Genomic DNA, 21,775 nt, shown 5'->3' with positions numbered 1-21,775 from the left:
ACGTTTGAACTCCGATTTCGCGCGTTTTTTTTCATCGCGTTATTTTTCAACTTTATAAGTTGAATTTGCATTTTTGACGATTTGTTTCGGTATGTCCATACCAAAAGGTATCAGAATCTGCAAAGTTGTGTTTTACGTTGCATGTGACCTTTAACCAATGAAATATCCATAAACTTGTAACATCAGTGTAAGCAGCATATCAGTGTGTTGTTATGTGACATGTAACAGAGAGTGATGCTGTACAAACTAAAGCTTCTCGACAAAAGCAACAATATTGTGTTGGCCAAATGTAACTAATTGGAGAAAATTATAAAAGCATGAAATCTGATTGCATCAAGAAATATTATTGTACTGTGTTTCCATCACTGAGTTATTGCACGGCTAAATGAAAAAGGAACTGCTACTGGGAAATCACCCTGTCACTTTGCATCCTGCATGTTACATCTTTTTATTGCCAATAATTAGCAACATTTTTCAAATTTCCCGTGTCATATGAATCTGACAGTGTTATTCCTGCTTGCCAACTAAGATTGTATACAGAGCAAAGTTTGATATGTGGCCAGCCATCTGTTGGTACTCTGTACTATTATGAATGTCCTGGAAGTCAGATCACATGTCAAGCAGAAGAAGCTAGGTCTGTGGATTAAGCAAACTTTATCACATTTTTAAGTCAAGTGTGTTGTTTGCTGATTAGTGTCTACACTTCAAAGGTACAGCTACCCACATGAATATTATGCTGCATTTTAGTCGGTTGTAGGAAATAAAGTCATAGGACATAAGGTCATGGAAAAAAAGTGATAGATTTGGGTAGGACACACACACTAATCTAGCAACATTCTGAGTCGAGATTCACATCAAAGGGTGGATATCACGTCAATGTGGTTATTTTCATGTGACCTATATTATATGTAACCCTCCCTCATCTTCACCTTCATTCAGCAATATTGTGGCAATTTCAGAGTAACCTGTAAATCATTATAGGTGGGTCTTGAGTAGCCAATGGCTGACATGGGCAATGCTGTGATGGCACACAATAGACCAAGACACTGTGCCTGATCTATTTGGTGTATTGTCACATTTGGTGTATACATGTCATACTTGGTGCATAAATGTCATACTTGATGTATTAGTGTGTCATACACAGTGCATTAATCCACCATACTTGGTATATTAACGTCATACTTGGTATATAAATGTCATACTTGGTGTATTAGTGTGTCATACACAGTGCATTAATCCATCATACTTGGTATATAAATGTCATACTTGGTATATAAATGTCATACTTGGTGTATTAGTGTGTCATACACAGTGCATTAATCCATCATACTTGGTATATAAATGTCATACTTGGTATATAAATGTCATACTTGGTGTATTAGTGTGTCATACACAGTGCATTAATCCATCACACTTGGTGTATACATGTCATACTTGGTATATAAATGTCATACTTGGTATATAAATGTCATACTTGGTGTATTCGTGTGCCAAACAGTGCATTAATCCAACACACTTAGTGTATACATGTCATACTTGGTATATAAATGTCATACTTGGTGTGTTAGTGTGCCGCACACAGTGCATTAATCCATCACACTTGGTATATAAATGTCATACTTGGTGTATTCGTGTGCCAAACACAGTGCATTAATTCATCACACTTGGTATATAAATGTCATACTTGGTATATAAATGTCATACTTGGTGTGTTAGCGTGCCATACACTGTGCATTGTATAATGCAGTGTATAACTTGGAGTAATTGTGTGTCACACATAGTGTACTGTCATACCTGGAGTATAAATGTCAAACTTAGATTAATTATGTGTCATACATAGTGTATTAATGTCATATTAAATCCTTTCAAGATGGCAAACCTGGTGTACTAATGTGGTATATTAAGTACATGGTCAAACACTTTGTACAAGGTAAAACTTGGTGTGTAAAGCATCACACATGGTGGGTAATACGAGTCTTCAGGGAGGTACACAAACAGCTAGTACACGTAAATCTCCAGACTCAATAGTCCATGTCAATAGAGAGAATAAAGGAGTGCATTATCCCACTTCACTACTGCTCACGTCTCACATAGTGTTGACATATTTCCTGAATTAACTAAAATCATTTAATGTCTACAGGTGATGTTAGTAAGGATGTGGGATATATACAACATCAATGACGTAAGTAGGGATCATCATCATCATCATCATCATCATCATCACTTCATGTCCGCTTTCTCACAACTACCGAAAATATTTCAATACATGAAGGATGTAAATACAGGGACTAATTCTATCAATCATTTCAATATCAAATTGATAAATCTTTACTGTTCTATTTTATGAATTCTTAAAAAAAAGTGTTGTCAAGAAACTTTGTGCCACAACATCGAACACACAACGCAATGACATGCGAGATATGACATTACCATGTTGACATGTGAACAAGTGCCTATCACGAGCAACGTAAATTATATGGGACAAGCAAAGAGACAAACTCGGAGGGAGAACACATGCAGGGGAAAATAAAAACTATGTGCTTCTGATTTGCTTCCCCTTAAAACAAGGAAACTGACACCACCAAAAACAGACAAAATTATACCACTTTATATACCACTTTAAAAAAACAACTTTATCGGGCGAGTGAAACTAGGATTGGAGACATGACAGTTTTCCTAGGTAAAATAAAAGTCATGTCAATAATCAAGCCACATAGTTACACAGCATGTCGATGATACACATGACAATAATTTCAATCAAGGAAAATAGGACGCAATGGAAAGAAACTTTCTCAAAAAAATATGCTGTATGTAAGGAAACTGGTTCCCATCAGAAACACATGTTTCATTTCACTGTCATTTCATGCAAATACCTTCATTGCTATCTCCATCAATTTTAGGTGTGTATTTCACCGCATCAATAAATTCATTTTTTCTTGACATACAAGGACTTTGTTCCTTAGATGTTCCTCGGAAAAAAGACAAAACCCCACTTCCTGCACGTTTGCCTGAAGAAATTCCACATAAATTGTTCATGAAAAACAGTACTCATGTAAAGACATCAGACACCAACTTGCATAACGGAAACTTTTCAGTAACACTGACTGAGTTTGGTTTTACGCCGCTTTTAGCAATATTCCAGCAATATCACGGCGGGGGACACCAGAAATGGGCTTCACACATTGTGCCCATGTGGGGATTCGAACCCGGGTCTTCGGCGTGACGAGCCAACGCTTTAACCATTAGGCTACCCCACTGCCCCTTTTTCAGTAACATGAATCTAGCATGCGGACGCAAGTCAGACAGCTGGTATTTAAAACCATCTTTACAATCATAACTTCATGTTCTTTAGGTAACATACACATTACATCCAGAACAAGTTTCTCTAGAGCCTTTATAAAAATGTAATTTTCTGACTAAAATTGATATTTTATACTTATCCTGACTCATGCTAAATATGCTTGTCTCCTTCTTCTTGCGAATGATAGTGGAACACTTGAAATCCGTCGAAGTTCCCTTCTAAAAAGCGGATGTAAAATCATCACTCATCCATGAGTAGTCTCCCTTGCCTCCTTTGGCGCCCTTTTTGGTCATATGACCAGCTATGTTTGTCACTATCTCCGTTTGTATGCCCGACACCCGGATTTACATTTTCGTGTGGATTTTAGATATACTAATGTTCCATTAGTTATCTATTGCAACTCCATCTCTTGATGCGTGCATCAAGTGAAGATGTGACCCTCTTCATGTACGAGTAAGTCCTATACAAGTACAGGGTCTATCACTCATGCTAGTCTGTCCTAGACGTGTGCATGGACTTTAACTATTTGCTCTCCAGAGCGTTGGTTTTCACAAGTCACGTGATAAAAGGGTGAGATTTTTCTCAGCGCCTTTGTGGAACCGTTAGTTGTTGTGCTACAACAAGTGGCCCAAACTGGTGAATGCCTGAGATGTCTTCGGTGGCAATGTCTCTGAGGTAGTGGTTGGCAAACACAGTGTCCGATTTCCAAAAGCAGCCCTCCATTATTGTTGTAATTGAGCAGTTTCCATGCAGAGCAAGTGTAGACGCCAGGGCTCTGACTTCGTGGGGATTGGAGGGTCGTGGAAGCTCAAGTCCTGCTACCTTGTAGGCCCTTAGTATAACGGCTCTCATCCATATCGACATCGTTGTCTGTGAGACTTCCGTGGGCGTCTCAGTGGATAAGGGGATGAATAGGCGCTTGAATTTTCGTCTCCCTCTGTGAGTCATGTCTTGAGCTGAGGTGAGTAGACCGAGCATGCTTTGCCAAGCACGTAGTGTCAATGGAGAGAGCATTGCTTGAGATATCATATGTTGTATCTTGACCCAACAATCCTCTGGGACGACCGTGTGATTCTGTGGTGTGATGAGCCATATTCCCAGAAATTGAAGATCCTGTTTGGTTCCAACTCCGATTAGGAGATTACCAGCCATCTACTGCAATCATGTCCTACGTTGTAGGTAAGTGGATCTAGGAACCCTTGCCATGTCCGTCATGGAAGCGGAGAGATGATCGATTCTGGAATCATGGCTTGAAGCTTGTCTCATCAATCTTCCGGTAATATGTAATGAAGATGTTGTCACCAGAATCCGAACAATGTGCAGCGATGATGCATAATACGTCGTCTCTAGATCAGCAACAATCTATAAAGTTCTGGGACTGCCATCGATGTGAAGTCTATTTATAGTCGACTGGCTGCCGCGAGCAGAAACCATCTAACGCTTGTCGCTGCAAGTCCCCAGATGACCAATATTAAATCTGCTGACAGGGGAAGTCCTCTATGACCCGTGAAGATAGTCAAACTACGCTGTACCCTGCTAACTGAGTGTAAATGGAGCCTTTCCAACATTGAAAGAGTTGTTTACAACTGTAGACGACTTCCTGGCACGTGACTATGACCGAGTTCTGCGCAGGGCGTTGTCTCTCATGGACCAATCAGATTTCAGATGTGACGTCACCGGTGTTGCAGGTCCTCGTAGAATCTTGTGCAGTCGTTGATTCTTCATCAACACTCGGCCTTGTCCGTAACCTCTCTGTTCGGCTTGTGCCGGAGTTACAAGAGTGAACACGTGTCTAGATGGCTGAGTGCAAGCGAGCGAAAACTTCGCCGCGTAGTACCGAAGTAAGCAGACTGTTCCTTGTCTGTTGTGACTGTATTCTTCAACTTTATAATCTTTACTGCAGTCATCATCTTATACAAATGTTCTGTAAAGTTGACCGTAACCGATGTCTCGCTGAGGAACTGCGACAAAGCTGTTAACTGTCCCCTTGATATCTTGTAAGCCCATGTGATGAAAATTCATCTTCAGTGTTTCATCGGATGTTATCTGACATCGTTAGTTCAGGTGTGCGTCTCTTCCTTCAGCCACGCGTTGATCCAACATAGCCCACATCTAGTTGTAGTGTCCAGTTGCGTTATCTTCTTATCTTCCATCTTGAAGATCTATTACTGGATTCACTGATGATCTTGTAATTTCAAACCCTGATGTATCATGAAGGGCTCCATATGATGAAGGGGATATCTGCTATCCTTAAACGGCGGGACATGCTGACTCTGATTATAATCCTCCCCGTGAGTGCCTGCGCGCAGGTTGTTGAAGATCCAAGTTGGAAGATCCGTATCTGCGCAGTCTCTAGAATCCTGGAGAACGACTGGATCTACTTCTGTGTTAGAATGCTTCCTGCTGAGACGCTGAAATTGCGTGGAGGCTCCATCGTGGACTGCTAACGCTAAGCTGGTGTTCATTGAATCCTCCAGGCTTCTAACTGCTGATACTTCTGACGGTAAAGATCTTCGCGAACGTTACCGTTCGTGCATCCGAGAGAGCTTGCATGGCTAATATTCCTTCCGCAGGGTGACCATCATCGGAGGGGTCCTCTGTGAGATGTGGAGTGCCTGTGCGCAGGTTCCCGATGTGTGTCTAAGTCCGACGGTGATGATGATCCGTATCTATGATGTCTGTAGGGTTCGGGAGAACGCTTTGATCTGCCTCTATGTGGAGAATTCTTAGCGGAACCTTCAGGGACGTCTAAGGCTCAGCTGGTAGCGTTGTCCAGGCTCCTAACTTCAGGCGGGGAAGATCGTCGGATGCGTGAGCCTTCACGCAGGCTTCACTCTTCTTCCAAGTGCGTTGGAGAGGCTGCTGTATCACACAGGCTTGTAGTCATCGTAGTGGTCTTCGTAGCAGCTTTCTCCTGCGCGAAGCAACGTTCCATCATCGACATCATATGGTCTGTAAACTGTTGCATAAACAGCCCCAGGTTGAAGTTCTGCGATGTCTGTTGAGACTGCTGCAGGGTTGATGATGCTTCTGAGAACGTTGAGGCCTCTTCTAAGGTATGCTGCATTTGTGAAAAGTTGACGCTCCTGTTATCTCTGGTACCCGACGTCTACGTTTATAGAAGGTCTTCTGTCAATGTCTGCGCTGATATAGTTGTCGATGTAGCTGTTGAAGCAGGCTTCGTCTTCTTGCTGATGACTGTGGCTTGAGGTATGATGATGGGGGGATCATCATACACGTCTGCTTCTTCCAGAGGTACAATATCGGTAGTGGAGGATCTCGTCTTCTGCGTAGAGCTGTGAAGAGACTTCGACTAAGTCTTAGGAGCTGTAGACTTCTTCTTCTGCACTGAAGAAGATCTTGTCTTCTTCATCTGCGATGAGGACAGCTCCATTGACGACAATCTTTACTTATTCGAGAAGGAGTTCATCACTGGAACAGCGACCTGTCCTCGTAAACCGCTCGGCAATTCACTGGATTTACCAGACATGACTTGTGAATACCTTCTTACCCAGTCCTTTGCACGTCTATGAAGAGAAAAAAGGTAGTTATTAAATTCAAAAGTAGTTACTTTTTGACAATGATAGCTGGAAGGACATAATATATGCGGGTCAGCCACAGACAGCCGGTACCTACAACAAATATAAGTTTTCATCAATTGTAAACCAGATGAAAAACATGGCAAACAACGTATAATTTAGACATAATATCAAAACATTTGATAATATACAATCCAAAAACCATATACAGCTGCCATTTAGATGTAAAAGGTCCAAAATAGAAAAGGATAAGTGCCGTATAGGGACCCAGGTGCTCTCACAACCGTCCTCAAGGGCGAAGCAGGAGAGAGTGACCAAAAAGGGTGCCAAAGGAGGCAAGGGAGACTACTCGTGGGTGAGTGATGATTTTACGTTCGTTTTTTAGAAGGGAACTTCAACAGATTTCAAGTGTTCCACTATCATTCGCAAGAACAAGGAGACAACCATTTAGCATGAGTCAGGATAAGGAAAAATATGACAATAACTTAAACAAATGTCATCTGATACAATACAATAATCTTGAAACTAGTTGTCGGGCATGTACTGTATGTGAGGAAGTAAGAGGACAAGATTTAGTGGTACAAAGTACCAGTAAGGTCAATACACTTTTAACTTTGTATTGAAATTACCTGTGACAAAATGCTGGGTTTCCTACCTGCACCAGTGACCATAAGAACTATGTCTACCCAGCAGCCATTCCAGCAAACATTACATAAAATGAATTTTGGGAAGCCCATAAAAAGTCAAACGTTTTGGAAAAAAATGAAGGTTCCAGATATAGGTTATCACTTGCCTACAAGTGGCATGATGTGCAATGTCTTAAGTCAAGTTCAAGAATATTGCTTGTGTAATGACGTGCATGCATGCGTGTGTGTGGCTGATTGTACAAGTCCAGACTTATGCCTGTGTTTAGTGCTCTCCTACTGAGATACCATGCCAAAGTTTAACTTGTTACCCCAGGCTAGCCAGGCAGGGTAACTTGATTGAACCACTTTTAATGTCTTAAAACAACATATTCATTACGAAGTACCTGCCACCATTGTCAATGTACAAACAGTAGTACTGTACAAACTACAGTGGAAGCCCTCTAAACCGGCAGCCCTTCAATCCGGCATGCTCTCAATATCGGCACTAGAATTTGGTTCTGACAGAAGCTAGTTAATTTATGATCATTTATACGCCCTCTAATCCGGCGTCAGTCTATTCCGTATTTCGGCACAACAAAGACCGTCCAATTGACTGTTTGTAAAGTAATTAACACTCTCTAAACCGGCATCTGGTATCTCGGCTCTCCTGTTGATTGGCTGATGGCTGAACGTGTATTAACAACACAGTTGATTACCATCAGCATTAACCTCATTTATGTTGCCTGATACAAACTTTAGCATGGTTGTTTATTGTGAATACTCTTTCGTGGGGGGTCACGAAATGTTTTCCACATGACATCCTTTCTATTCTATGGAAACTAATGTCTGTGTGTTCTATTGACTTATTCTGGTATGTCAAGTTTTCAAGTTCATAGTCTACTGACAGTATGCAAATGATAACTATTGATGGCAACAATGGTATTTTAGATAAGTCATTGTTTTATTTGACCATATGGTTACCGTATGTTTTCCTTTTAGTTTAAAGATCCGCTGAATTGAAAAACCACATCTGAGACCATAGTCCCAACAACAAACTTATCATAATGTAACACAGTAAAATATAACAGTAAAATATAAAAGTATTATAATAACAGTAAATGTGAAATAATAAAATATAATAGTAAATGTAAAGTAGTAAAATACAATAGTAAATGTAAAATAGGAAAAATATAATAGTAAATGTAGAATAGTAAATGTAAAATAGTAAAATATAATAGTAAATGTAGAATAGTAAATGTAAGACAGTGATGTCCATGATGATGATGTAACAACATCATGCCAATACAGGTGGTCACATGACTCGGTACATTACTCCAGAAGACAATAACCATGAAGTATGGGAGATCAGCAGCACCACCACCTACCAGATTCCAGCACCGAGTCAACAGTTCCACCTCCCACATCACCAGACTTGGGGCCTCCTTTACTGGAGGACATACTGAAAGCAAACAGCCATGGTGTCATACAATGCTGTATACTACAGTAAAACACTTCACAGACACTGTCCTCGATGGTCTCCACACTGAACACAGCTCCACACTGTTCATGGCAGCTGCTCGAGTGAGTTTAGTTTTACACCGCTTTTAGCATTATTCCAGCAATGGGCTTCACACATTGTACCCATGTGGGGAATCGAACCCGGGTCTTTGGCGTGATGAGTGAACACTTTAACCACAAAGCTACCCCACCGCTCCTGGAAGCTCGAAGCAAGTCACACGATCGGTGTGCAATCAAGTTACATTATCAGCTCCCTGGGGAGTGTACAAGCCATGTTCTTCCAAGGTTAGCCCTCACATTACAACCTGACCCTACCATTATATGTCAACAATCAGTCTGGACCTGTGTGTCATAAGGGACTGCCCACCAAATCAGTTTACATTCCATCTCTTCATGAAGCCTGGGTTTAATACTGACATGAAAGGTGGTTTACCTACCTGCTGACCTGCTCCTTGCCAGAACCACAACAACACTGGTACTCTCTCAGTCGGACATGGTAGTCTCCGCAGCTGTGGGGGCAACCACACCAACACCTCAGACATGAACATCGAAACAAGACAACCACAAATCACAAAACTCTCAAGATTTCATCTTCAATCAGAGGACAGAGGCTGATGATGAATTCATCTTAGGCCTAATGTTTGCCCTCCTATCTAAAATGTCTTCATCAATGTGGCTTGCAAACCATTCACAGATATCTTGAAACCTTGCAGAAAACAGTGATCCCCCTTGCACTACAATCAGCTATGTTCTGTCAAGTTCCCAATACTGCATTCACAGCTATGTTTTCACATTAGGAAGAAGTTTGCTATTTCCAAGTGGTCACATGAAATTTTCTAAAAGTAGCCTTTCAGTGAGTGAGTGAGTGAGTTTTCATTTTACGCCGCTTTTATAGCAATATTCCAGCAATATCACGGTGGGGGACACCAGAAATGGGCTTCACAAGTAGCCTTTCAGTTACCGGTTGCAAGAAAAAGGAAACCTACAGAAGTGTGCATATGTCTGAAGCAAGTATTTGAGTGTCAAGGAATGTTGCCTATAGACCAACCTTAAAGCATATGCTATGACTGAGCTGGGTTCATAGTCATACACCACGACTGGGATCTTCTCACAGGGCGGCAGCAGGTAGTGTTCCGCCGGGTCGCTGTAGGTACACACAGGATATTTAGATCAGGGCAAAGTAACATGTAGCACTACTTCATCTGTGCTGTATGTTTGATTCATGGTGTATACACCTGACACTATCCACTCTTGCTGCCAGGGTGAGGTCATTAAGGGAAGCTGCACCTATCATTTATGTCTCACTCCTACACAGGATCCAGGTCTTGCTTGTGTACCTTTTGTATCTGAATGATATTCACATGACTCAGTGGCATTACAGTTTGACTACAGAGGTTAAGTCTATTATATTCAAATTGTCTTCCTATCATGTGGCATAACTTACAATGGCATGGTGATAGGGGTGAAGCCGGGGGCTGACCAGAAGCCGGACATCAGTGTCCTCCTGACCATTCCCTTCTTGTCCTGCCGTCCGTCCACACTGTCTTCTGGCAAGAGCAACACATTGATGGATCTCATTAAAAACAGTCAGTACAACCACACAGCTGACTCCCAACACAAGGAGTACACAGATAAACACAGCTGGACGCCATCAGCTGTCAACAGCACTGCAATCTACTCGCTCTACACATATGATTTCTTAAAGTAATGTGTTAACATCTACTGTGTTCCACTGTAAACTATGTAATGGTTAAGTCATCCATATGGTATATCAACAAAAACTGAGCATTGAAAATTACTTTGACATAGCTGTCAACAATATATTTATACATTTTGTTATCTTACATCTTAAGGGAATGTTACTACTTTACTGTAAGTGAAAGGTTTGTGTCCAGTTGAGTACATTATGAGGGAGATACAACTGTGCATGAATATGTGCTGTACACAGACAAGCTACCATTATGAGGGAGATACAAGTGTGCATGAATATGTGCTGTACACAGACAAGCTACCATTATGAGGGAGATACAAGTGTGCATGAATACGTGCTGTACACAGACAAGTTACCATTATGAGGGAGATACAAGAGTGCATGAATACGCATGTACACAGACAAGCTACCATTATGAGGGAGATACAAGTGTGCATGAATACGTGCTGTACACAGACAAGCTACCATTATGAGGGAGATACAAGTGTGCATGAATACGTGCTGTACACAGACAAGCTACCATTATGAGGGAGATACAAGAGTGCATGAATACGTGCTGTACACAGACAAGCTACCATTATGAGGGAGATACAAGTGTGCATGAATACGTGCTGTACACAGACAAGCTACCATTATGAGGGAGATACAAGTGTGCATGAATACGTGCTGTACACAGACAAGCTACCATTATGAGGGAGATACAAGTGTGCATGAATACGTGCTGTACACAGACAAGCTACCATTATGAGGGAGATACAAGTGTGCATGAATACGTGCTGTACACAGACAAGCTACCATTATGAGGGAGATACAAGTGTGCATGAATACGTGCTGTACACAGACAAGCTACCTTCTCTCATGGCCTCCAGGTTGTTGGAGGAACCTCCTCGCTCCAGCAGCTGGGGGGACAGGGAGGATGGACCTGCAGCACAACAACGGCGAAATGGTCCACGTCAAGATAATCTCCAGTCTTAGCAAGTTGAACAGATGACTGAAGATCATAATGATTTGTCAGCACATGGCCTCTATGGAGACTCCAGGGCAGAATGAGGTCCTAAACACTGATGTTTGTCATGAGGGTAACAATGATCAGTCAGTTACAACACCTGGTGGAGTATGTACCACAGGTAGGCCATGAACACAGGTCCCGGCTGTCTTTTACAGGGGAGACTCTTTACTGCTGGTGAGTATTGGTTTTTATTCACTACAAGGCATGGGCAAAATATCAGGCTTCATATTTTTCATACGATGCCCTAGGGCAAAATATCACTTTGTCATGGTGACGTGATGTCATGAACAATGCTATGACGTCACATTTCTTCTATGATGTTGCGTTTTTCATGCAGCGGCGACGGCAGGTAGCCAGCCTATGTTTGAAAGTAGATTTGGGGTTTATTTTCCTCAATTTGACGTCTTCGGTAATAAATTAAACATTATTTTCATGCCCATATCATACTATGTTTACGACTAGGGTTACGCAATATACATTCTATTGTGGGCGTGAGGCTCCTGTATATAGAAGAAACAGAGAGCGCGAGCCTGCGAGCGATCCAATAAAAATACGAATTTAAGGTAAAAAATAAGGTTAAAATCGAATTCCTCACCTTACTTCCAGTTTAGGAAACCTAAACTGGGGATTTTAACAGCGTTCACTGACGTAAACAGAGTAAAAAGTAATCGTGTGTTGAAATTTTATTCAAATGCATGCTGGGAAAAGGAACTCTACAGTGTGGGAACACTCTGATGGTAAGTGTTTTTTGATTGGTAAGGTAAGGTAGGTAAGGCTTTTAAATAAAGGGGGGTACCCCCTTTACCCCCCCTATCTTACCTTTTTCAGCTTTAATATTGTTTAATATTTAATATTTAATATTGAACGCTGCTTCAACACAGCCTTCATTCATGGCGTGCCGTTGCTAAGGAAACAAAACGGAAGTGCGCAAAAATAAATGCTCAATCAAAATAAAAATGGCGGATAGGTATCCAGTATTCTGTAATCTTGCCAACAATAGTAATAATATAATATATCATAAAGTAAAGATAAATTTTGTAATATTAAATTATCTTTAATAATTTGGAATTAGGGAATTGTGTTGGGTCAAACATGATTACTTTTACCAGTGGTTGTTTATATTTTAGTACTCATGTCACAGAGATACATATTGATACAAACTATTTCCTTTAATTTGCTGTTAAGCTAAAGGGTCTACTACATACATAACAATCAGGTTGATGTTTCACCCTGAATTGTTTGGTATTGAACTGAAAGAAATCATATATTTCTTGCTCTTATTCCTTAAATATATTTCCGGATTTAGTTTCCCATTAACACAATATTCGCCATCTCCAATGGCAGTTTTTATCTATTTTTCTGGTTGTTATGTGTGAAGATGAAGATGACCTGTAAATTGTTAATGGAACTTTACGTCAACATGAACATCTTCTCAATGTGTTCACATGAATAGCTATGTCTTGTTTTCGTTTCTGACTTTTTCAAGACGAAAATAAACATGAAAACAAGGTTGGGGAAGAAATAGCCTAGCCAGTTGAGAATCTCCCCATTTTGATATAAGAACAAGGGTGGGAAAGAAGTAGCCTTTAAATTTGATTCAAAGGGTGGCGAAAGTTTGGCCTAGGACAAACTTTTCCCGGGGAAGATTAAAGCCTAGTGGGGGGAAGTTTGGCCTAGGCTTTATAAATCAAGCATTAACTTGATTATAAGTAGTTTTATTGTTAAAAAACTTCTTGCAATATATTGCAATACATATCGCAATATGTAATTTTTAGAATAAAATTGATATTTTATACTTATCCTGACTCATGCTCTTTTGCTTGTCTTCTTCTTCTTGCGAACATAGTGGAAACACTTGTATCTCCTTAATTGAAGCTCCCTTCAATGTAAAATCACTAATCAGTACTCACCACGAGTTGCTCCCCTTTGATCCCTTTTGGCGGGAAAGGTGTCGCCACCTCATACCTCGTGCTTCACTCTCTCCTGATTTTGCGAGCCCAACCCTTGAATTTACAGGGAAATCCAAAGTGTTATGTGGGGAGGATGGGAGGGCTGACCTCATGAGTCAGGATAAGTATAAAATATCAATTTTATTCTAAAAATTACATATTTTTCCTTATCCTGACTCATGCTCTTTTGCTTGTAGAATCCTACGGAACGGAGGAGGGAGTAACAGAATACTTTGGATTTATAATTAGTGATTTTGTATAAATATAACTGTAATAACTGGTATGGGAACTTCATGAAGGCATAGACTTAGGATATTTCCTGTATATAACCATAGGTTTTATAATGCCATAATTGTGTATTACATTGATATATATTGAAAAACCCCATTACATAAATTATATATACATAAGAGACTCTGATAGAGTCACTGTACAACTAAATATAATGTCCATATATACTTAGGGGTGAAAGACCTAAGCTGAATATATATACATAGCTCTAGAACTCCTCAGAGTTATAAGCTAACTAAATTATGTATATAATACATATTAACTTTGTGATTGTAATATTTTAACGCCTACGAGGGACTGTCAGCTGTTGAGCGAGGACCAAAGGGCCGAAATGGTGAATGCCAGAGACATCTTCTGTGGTGATATCTCTCAAGTAGTGATTCGCAAACACCATGTTCGATTTCCAAAAGCATCCTTCCATAATAGTGGTCAATGAACAGTTACCGTGCAGGGCGAGGGTGGAAGCCAGTGCCCTAATCTCATCGCGATTTGATGCTGTTGGTGGGTCCAAGCCTGCTGCCTTGTATGCCTGGCATGACAGTCCTTATCCAAATAGATATGGTAGTACGCCGAGACTTCTGTTTGATTCGTTGGCGATAAGGGGATGAATAATCTTTTGAGAAATCTTAAGCCTTGTTTTGGATCGTCAGAGGTAAACTTTGAGAGCTCTGACTGGACACAGTGACAAGTCTTGTGTATCTTGTGATCCGAGAATGGAGGATAGCGCTGGTACATGGAATAACCTGTCTGGTTGACCTGGTAGTTAATTTTTAGCGATGAAATCCCATCTTAATCCGAGGTGCTCTATGTTTTGATTGTCATCAAACTGTATCCTTTCGTAATCCAGAGCGTGAATTTCAGATATTCTTGCTGCCGTGGCTAGAGATAACAGAAATAGTGTTTTCTGTGAGAGAAATTCAAAGTTTGTCGATTCCAAGGGCTCATAAGCCTCACTTGTGAGGTGTTGTAACACTATATTCAGATCCCAAGCTGGGACGTGGAACTTCCGCTTTTGGTCCTCCAATCGGAAAGCACGTAGTAAGGCCAGTAACTCTGGAGATTTTGTCAGCTTGACACCCGTTCTCATAGTAATCACAGAGCTAAGCGTGGCAAGATATGTTGATATCGTCGAACCTCTTAAATGTTTGTTTTGCCGCAGGTAACACAAATAGTCTGCCACTTGAGGATGTGAAGCATCCCTCGCTGTAAATCCTTTATTAGCTGCATAATTTTCGAAACTGTGCCACTTGTCGTCCGCATTGTTACGAGTTGAGTGTCGTGAAGGCAAGCGTGACCGATTTTGCCGCCCTGGCAGAATATCCTCTCTTGTTTAAACACATTTGTATACAGTCCATAATGCGAAGTTGGTAAACTTCTGGGTTTCCGTGCACTTGTTTTGTGTGTGGATGTATTAACAGGTTTGAGCTTTGGGTAGCTCTAATACTGGTTGACCGATTTCTTGAATTAGACTGGGAAACCATACTCTGGCTGGCCAGTAGGGCTTAAACCAAAGTGAGTTGTAGACTCTGTGTTTGTTTGATTTTCTATAATACTTGAGGTATTATTGCTGGCGGGGAAACGCTGCGGCGCTGAGGCCTTCCCAAGATATACTTAGAGCGTCCGTTTCCCAAGCTTGTGGATCTGGGATTGGTGACACGTAATGTCGGTAACTGATTGTTGAATCTTGTGGCGAATAGATCTATTAGCGGCGCTGCTAACGGCTTGATTATCTGAGCAAATATTTCCGTATTGAGCATCCACTCTGTCGGTGATGGTAGATGAGACCGAGATAGCGCGTCTGCTAGTACATTCTTGGCTCCGGGAATGTGAACTGCTCTGATCTGTAGATTTAGATCGTGGGTTAGATCGAATAGTTGAAAGCTTAGATTCAAAAGGTTCAGTGATCTCGTTGAGCCTTGCTTGTTTACGTAGAACGCCACTGTAGAATTGTCTGTATGAATCATCAGGTGCGCATTTTGTAGAAATGTGCTCCAATGTAGAATGGCGTTGATTACAGCTTTCATCTCTAAGTTGTTTATGTGGAGTTTGCTTTCTTGTTGATTCCATATTCCGATGTCGCTTTGGTTGGCGAGATGAGCTCCCCAACCTTGAAGTGACGCTCCCACATATAGATGGGTTTTAATTCCTGCTCTGCTAAACAAATCCCTTCGCAGACATTCGATTTCTTTGTCCACCATAGTAGATGAGGTCTGAGATGTTTCGCAGACTGAATGGCTGTAAATCGTCGAGATGTGCATTGATGAAGACCTGTAAGGGACGAACTGTAACCTGCCTCTGACTGTCATGTCTTGGGCTGATGTGAGGAGACCTAGGAGGCTCTGCCATTGTCGAAGTGGTAACGGAGAGCGTAGAGCTGGTGGAATGGTCTGTTGGATCTTGATCCAACGGTCTTCTGGTACGACGATACGGTTGAGATTTGTGATAAATCGAATGCCTAGGAACTGTAGGTCTTGTGACGGTACTAGGTCCGACTTGAGTAAGTTTACTAACCATCCTAGTTGTGTTAGTAGCTTTATGATGTAATTTAACTGTAGTTTGAGATGCTGTGGATCTTGATCTACTTGTATCCCGTCGTCGAGGTAAAACGCACTGCGTAGCCCTTGATGATGAAGATAGGTGATAATCGGTTCCGTTATCCTCGTGAAAAGCCAGGGGGCTGATGATATTCCGAATGGGAGCACTTTCCACTGGTAATGTTGCCCGTCTAAGGTAAACCGTAGGTATTTCCTGGCTTTGGCGTGTCGGGATGTGCAGGTAAGCGCCCTGTAGATCGATACTGCCCATGTAGTCCATGGGGCGAATCAACTGCCGTAACTGAGGTAAATGTATCATGCGGAACTTCGGTGGTTTGCGTAGATAGTTCTTGTTGAAAAAGCTCATGTTGTAGATGAGTCTGTATTTCTCCTTGGAGTTTTTCTTGGGAACTAGGAAAACTGGGGAGTAGAAACCTGGTTCTATGTTGTCTTGGTCTAGTACTTCTATGGCCTGCTTTATTAAGAGTGATGTAACAGCCTCTCTTAACTTCGGTAGTTGTTGTGCCTGTACGTCGAACTTTAGTGGGATACGAAATCCGTGACGAAGAATGTTGGAGACATAAGGGTCTTGTAATATTCCCCAGTTTTCCCAGTAAAGTTGGAGGCGTCCACCCACTTGAGATGGTTGTACTGGAACGGCTGGGGGTGGAAGACTCCAGTCGTTCCGAACCTGTCTTTCAGCGTTTATAGTTGCGGGAACCTCTGGGTGTCCTGCCTCTTCCTGAACCTCCTCTATAGTTGCCGAATGGGCGACGAAAAGAATCTTTTCCTCTAGAGCTGGCTATCTTCCTGTCTCGTGCTCTCTGTAGGCCCGTGAATTTAGATCTTCCTGAGTATCTTTGAGAGGTCTGTCGGATGACACTGGCTAGTGTATCCATCGATTTAATCATCAGGACTTCTCTGGAATCCTTAGTGACTTCCTTGGAAACTTTGTCTATTTCTCCATTAAAGATGGATGTTGAAGACCACGGGGCTGTATACAGTGGGGCTGTAAAGTTCTCACCCCAGTTACAGGAAGCGAGGAGGCCTTGACGACGAGCTAAGGTCAGTGCTGCTGAAATAGATGTAAGATGATCTGTTAGGAACTGCTGGTCTTTCTTTGCATAAGTAAGGCAGAATAAATCATTCTATCATCCTCAGAAGTCGATCACGAAATCTGGTGATAAGAGTCTCATTGATCGCTCTAGATCTATTTAAACCAAAAACATACGCCTCGTCATGGTTTCTATCTGGACTAACTGCGATCATCAATCTTGTAATTCTTGTACTTGACATCGCTGATCAACTTATAGTTCTCGTCGATGTCCTGAGCTTTGAAGAAGGGGTCCATGTTATCGTGGAGAACTTCTTGGCATGAAAGTTTGGTAGATGTGGTGTCTGAACTTTTCGTGGGCTTTGTGGAATGCTGCATCTAGATTCTGTGGAACTGCTGCAATCGGGTCGATCGGGTGGTAGTGTGACAGCATCTGCATCGCCTTCTTTCATCAGATATGTCTGCCACATTGCCATTTTAGATGGTGATGAGAGATCTAGGTTATTGACCATCCAATACCGTATCTCAGCATCGGAGAAAATAACTCCTCCATCATCCTCTATACCATCATCATTGATGAGAGGTTGGTGCTGTTCTGGACTGCGTGCTTCTGTCTCTACGTCCGGCAATGCTTGTGCAGCTCTGTATGGTGATCTGTAAGGTGATCTACGTGGTGATGAACGAAGAGGCGATCGTCTAGGTGATCTACGTCTATGGGTTGATCTTCTCGGTGACCTGTGAGGAGAACGTTGATAGCTACACGAAGCTCTTGTGTAGTCCCTCGATGTCCTTCTAGATGATGAAGATCTGGATTCAGCTGGCCTCCGCGAATGCCTTCGCGAAGCTTCCTCTGCGTCCGGTCCAGGGGATTTACGATAAGACCTTCGCTAAGGCTTTCGTGATGTCTGATGGTCCGAGTCCACATCTTGGGATGAAGATGACGAGGGTGAAGATCTATCCCGCCTTCGCGAAGGCTGTACATCTAGGTCCTTCGTGGAGGTGGTCCGTGCCTTCCTTCGCGAAGGTGACATCGTCTTGGCTGCTACGTTGACGGGGGGTGCCTCTGGGGTGCTGTCTACGTTGGAGCCTTCGCTGGCTGCCTCGGTCCTTGCTTCTGCAGTCTATATCGGTCTTCCATCATCGCCATAATTTGCTGCATCAGGTCATCAGGGATGGTCTGCGACGATGTTGTCTCGCGCTCTTCTGCGGTGTTAATGATGGGGTCCACAGCAATAACGTCTGACATCGGTGTAGAGGCATCAGGCTGCATGAAGATCTCTGCTGAAGTCACTGTCGCTGACACCGGCCGCTTCTTGTGCCGTATGTCGGGGATGATAATCGGCTGGTCATCGTAGAGGCCCCTTTCTTCGGCTGGAACGATCTCGGCTGAGAAAGTTCTCGCTGTCTTCGTAGACTTCCCTTTGGATGTCGACGCTGCCCTGGGGGTACGAAGTCTGCGTTGAGAAGACGTCGAGGCCCTCTTGGACTTTATCTGCGATGACGGGATGTCTGGGGAGGCCGGCCGCTTCTTAGAGGTGACGGACTGCGTCCCACGTCCCTCTTCCGATGGGGTCTCTAGCAGAACACCAGACGGTAGGGGGTCGATCGCCAGCAGCTGACTAGATGGAGTATCTGGAGTATCAGCCATATTTAGCCCTTGTTTGCGTGACCTATCTGCAGCACGTCTTAAGACGCAAAGATAGTATTTATTAAATGCAGAATTAGATAAATTAATGCAATAACTGCAACGTGAATCAAACGCACACGGCGTAGAACAACTAGGGCATATTACATGCGGATCTGAGGCAGAAAAACGTAATCTACAAATAGTACAGATTTTCATCAACGTAATACTAGCTGAACAATCACGAATACACGTGAATAAACAGTAGAAATACGATAAATAATCAATACAAATTGCTGAAGGATACTAGCTATACCTCTATAGTACACTATAGGAGGTAAAAAACTAAGAAAAATCAAAGGATATGTTGTGTAAGGAGACACAGGCGCTCTCACATCCTGCTCACTGGGCAAAGAAGGAGAGAGTGAAGCACGAGGTATGAGGTGGCGACACCTTTCCCGCCAAAAGGGATCAAAGGGGAGCAACTCGTGGTGAGTACTGATTAGTGATTTTACATTGAAGGGAGCTTCAATTAAGGAGATACAAGTGTTTCCACTATGTTCGCAAGAAGAAGAAGACAAGCAAAAGAGCATGAGTCAGGATAAGGAAAAATATATGCTTTCGTATAGCAATATATCGCAATATAAAATTCTCTGCAATACCCAGCCCTATTTACGACACTCGTGCCTAAATATCGGTATATCCCTCGCTCTCACCCAGGAAATACTAACATTTAGTACTCGTGTCACAAACATAGTATGACACTGGCACTGATATATAGAGATTATTTACCTTGTGTGTTTCCATATTATTAATATCATATATTAGGAATAAATATTGTATTATGCGAGCCTTTGGCATAATAAAAATAATAAAAATTGTATTATGCAAGCCTTTGGCGAGCATAATACATAATTTTTTATTCTTAACATATGATATTAATGATACGGAAACAAACGAGGTTAATAATCTCTTTATCATATAATGTCATTCTTAACATTACTCTAAAAAAAGAAGCAAATCGTACGTGAATTTATATGAAGGGTATCGAGCATTCACTTAAGAATACTTAGCGGTACACCAAGGTGAAGGTCGTTCATGACGGCGGTATATGGTTGTGACTAGTTGCTAATACAATGCAAACAAAACTCATGCTTAAAATGAGATCTTTCTGTCTAAAAGGAACAACAAAACAGGGCAGGGTTTTCCTGTCAGTGATATCACCGCATCAATATCAGTTTCTGATACCTGATGGAATCAATTGATCGTCTGCATTGTGATCGATAGATCGAAATCCTTGATTGGTACCTTTCTTAGACGATTGCCTTTCAGTCGTGCTTCATAATCCGTACCTTCAATGTGAACGAAGTACTCCATTTCATGTTTTCCAAAGTCAATTACTGCAGTAATGACTCCAGAACCTCAGTCATCAATTCTTACAGAATCACCAATTTTGAGAATGGGGGAGGCCATGTTTGTTTACTAACAATGTAAACTCGTGACGACGTCATCAATGAATTGTTAAATGTTTAAGGATTCGCATGGCGTGTATGGAGTTTTGTGAAAGTAGTTCATGGATTGACGGAATTTGCATAGTTATCAGATTTGGATACCAAGTTTATCAGATTGCTTTATTGCACCGACAACAACCTCCATTAGATGATAAAATATCCTCTATACATACTGGGTAGTCTGCCTGCTTGTCTTCTAAAGGGGAGGTCTGACTACTGTCTGATTTAGGGGATACAACCTATTAGAAGGGAGTCTGTTGTCTTACACTGCCTGAAACTAACCTCCACTGTCCCCTTCTGGAACATCGATGTTGGGTGAGTCAGTTTCCTTCCTACTGTGTAACAACCTCTCTTCATATCGTGGGGAGGATCGGTCAAGCTGAAAGTAAAGCATAAGTGATCAAGTCTCTTGGCATCCACACAAGCTCAGCATTGAGTGCTAGACCTTACTCGGAATTATCTGGTTGGTGAAACAGATTACCTGTGTTGCAAAAATATTGCCAAAACCTTTATTTGCATGAACACACTGTCCTCAACCCTGAAGAGAATATAGTCCCTTCAGTCATCTCACTTCATGTCCATTTGACTCCCCTGTTCCCAGTCTCACCTCATCTGCAGACACAGACAAGTTGTCCCTGTCCTTCTTGGAGCCACTGGCCTGCAGCTTGTATTTCTTCTGCTGATGTGTCAGGAATTCCTGAATTCTGCACAAAAACGCCAACAATACAAAGTGAAACTTACACTAAATGACAAGACATAAATTTATCATTCACCCCCAACATGTTTATAATGCTACTTATTTCCAAATTAAATTTATCAATAAGAAACACGAATTTTGCTGCAATATTGATGATAGAACTGGAGTATATAGTGTGATCTTGACGGCAGTACTGACACGATAATGTGATGTAGATGGCAGTACAGGCAATATATTGTGATGTAGATGGCAGTACTGGTAATATACTGTGATGTAGATGGCAGTACTGGTAATATACTGTGATGTAGATGGCAGTACAGGCAATATATTGTGATGTAGATGGCAGTACTGGTAATATACTGTGATGTAGATGGCAGTACTGGTGATATACTTTGATATAGATGGCAGTAC

At 41.8% G+C, this 21,775-nt stretch overlaps 1 protein-coding gene across 1 annotated transcript in view; it reads right to left on the bottom strand.

The window, feature by feature from the left end:
- LOC124253975 (1-phosphatidylinositol 3-phosphate 5-kinase-like) overlaps positions 1–21,775 on the bottom strand; it is a 101,482-nt gene that overhangs the window by 16,289 nt on the left and 63,418 nt on the right. Inside the window, 7 exon segments of the mRNA XM_046687829.1 lie at positions 8,852–8,925; positions 9,422–9,493; positions 10,033–10,128; positions 10,429–10,531; positions 11,546–11,617; positions 20,950–21,046; positions 21,275–21,371. Coding sequence (XP_046543785.1) covers positions 8,852–8,925; positions 9,422–9,493; positions 10,033–10,128; positions 10,429–10,531; positions 11,546–11,617; positions 20,950–21,046; positions 21,275–21,371 — 611 coding nt within the window.

The sequence above is a fragment of the Haliotis rubra genome, unplaced genomic scaffold, assembly GCF_003918875.1.
Source record: "Haliotis rubra isolate DU_JTF1 unplaced genomic scaffold, ASM391887v1 Scf56, whole genome shotgun sequence".
Lineage (NCBI taxonomy): Eukaryota > Metazoa > Mollusca > Gastropoda > Lepetellida > Haliotidae > Haliotis > Haliotis rubra.
The sequence above is the reverse complement of the archived record's forward strand: the minus strand, read 5'-3'. Positions and strand labels throughout refer to the sequence as shown.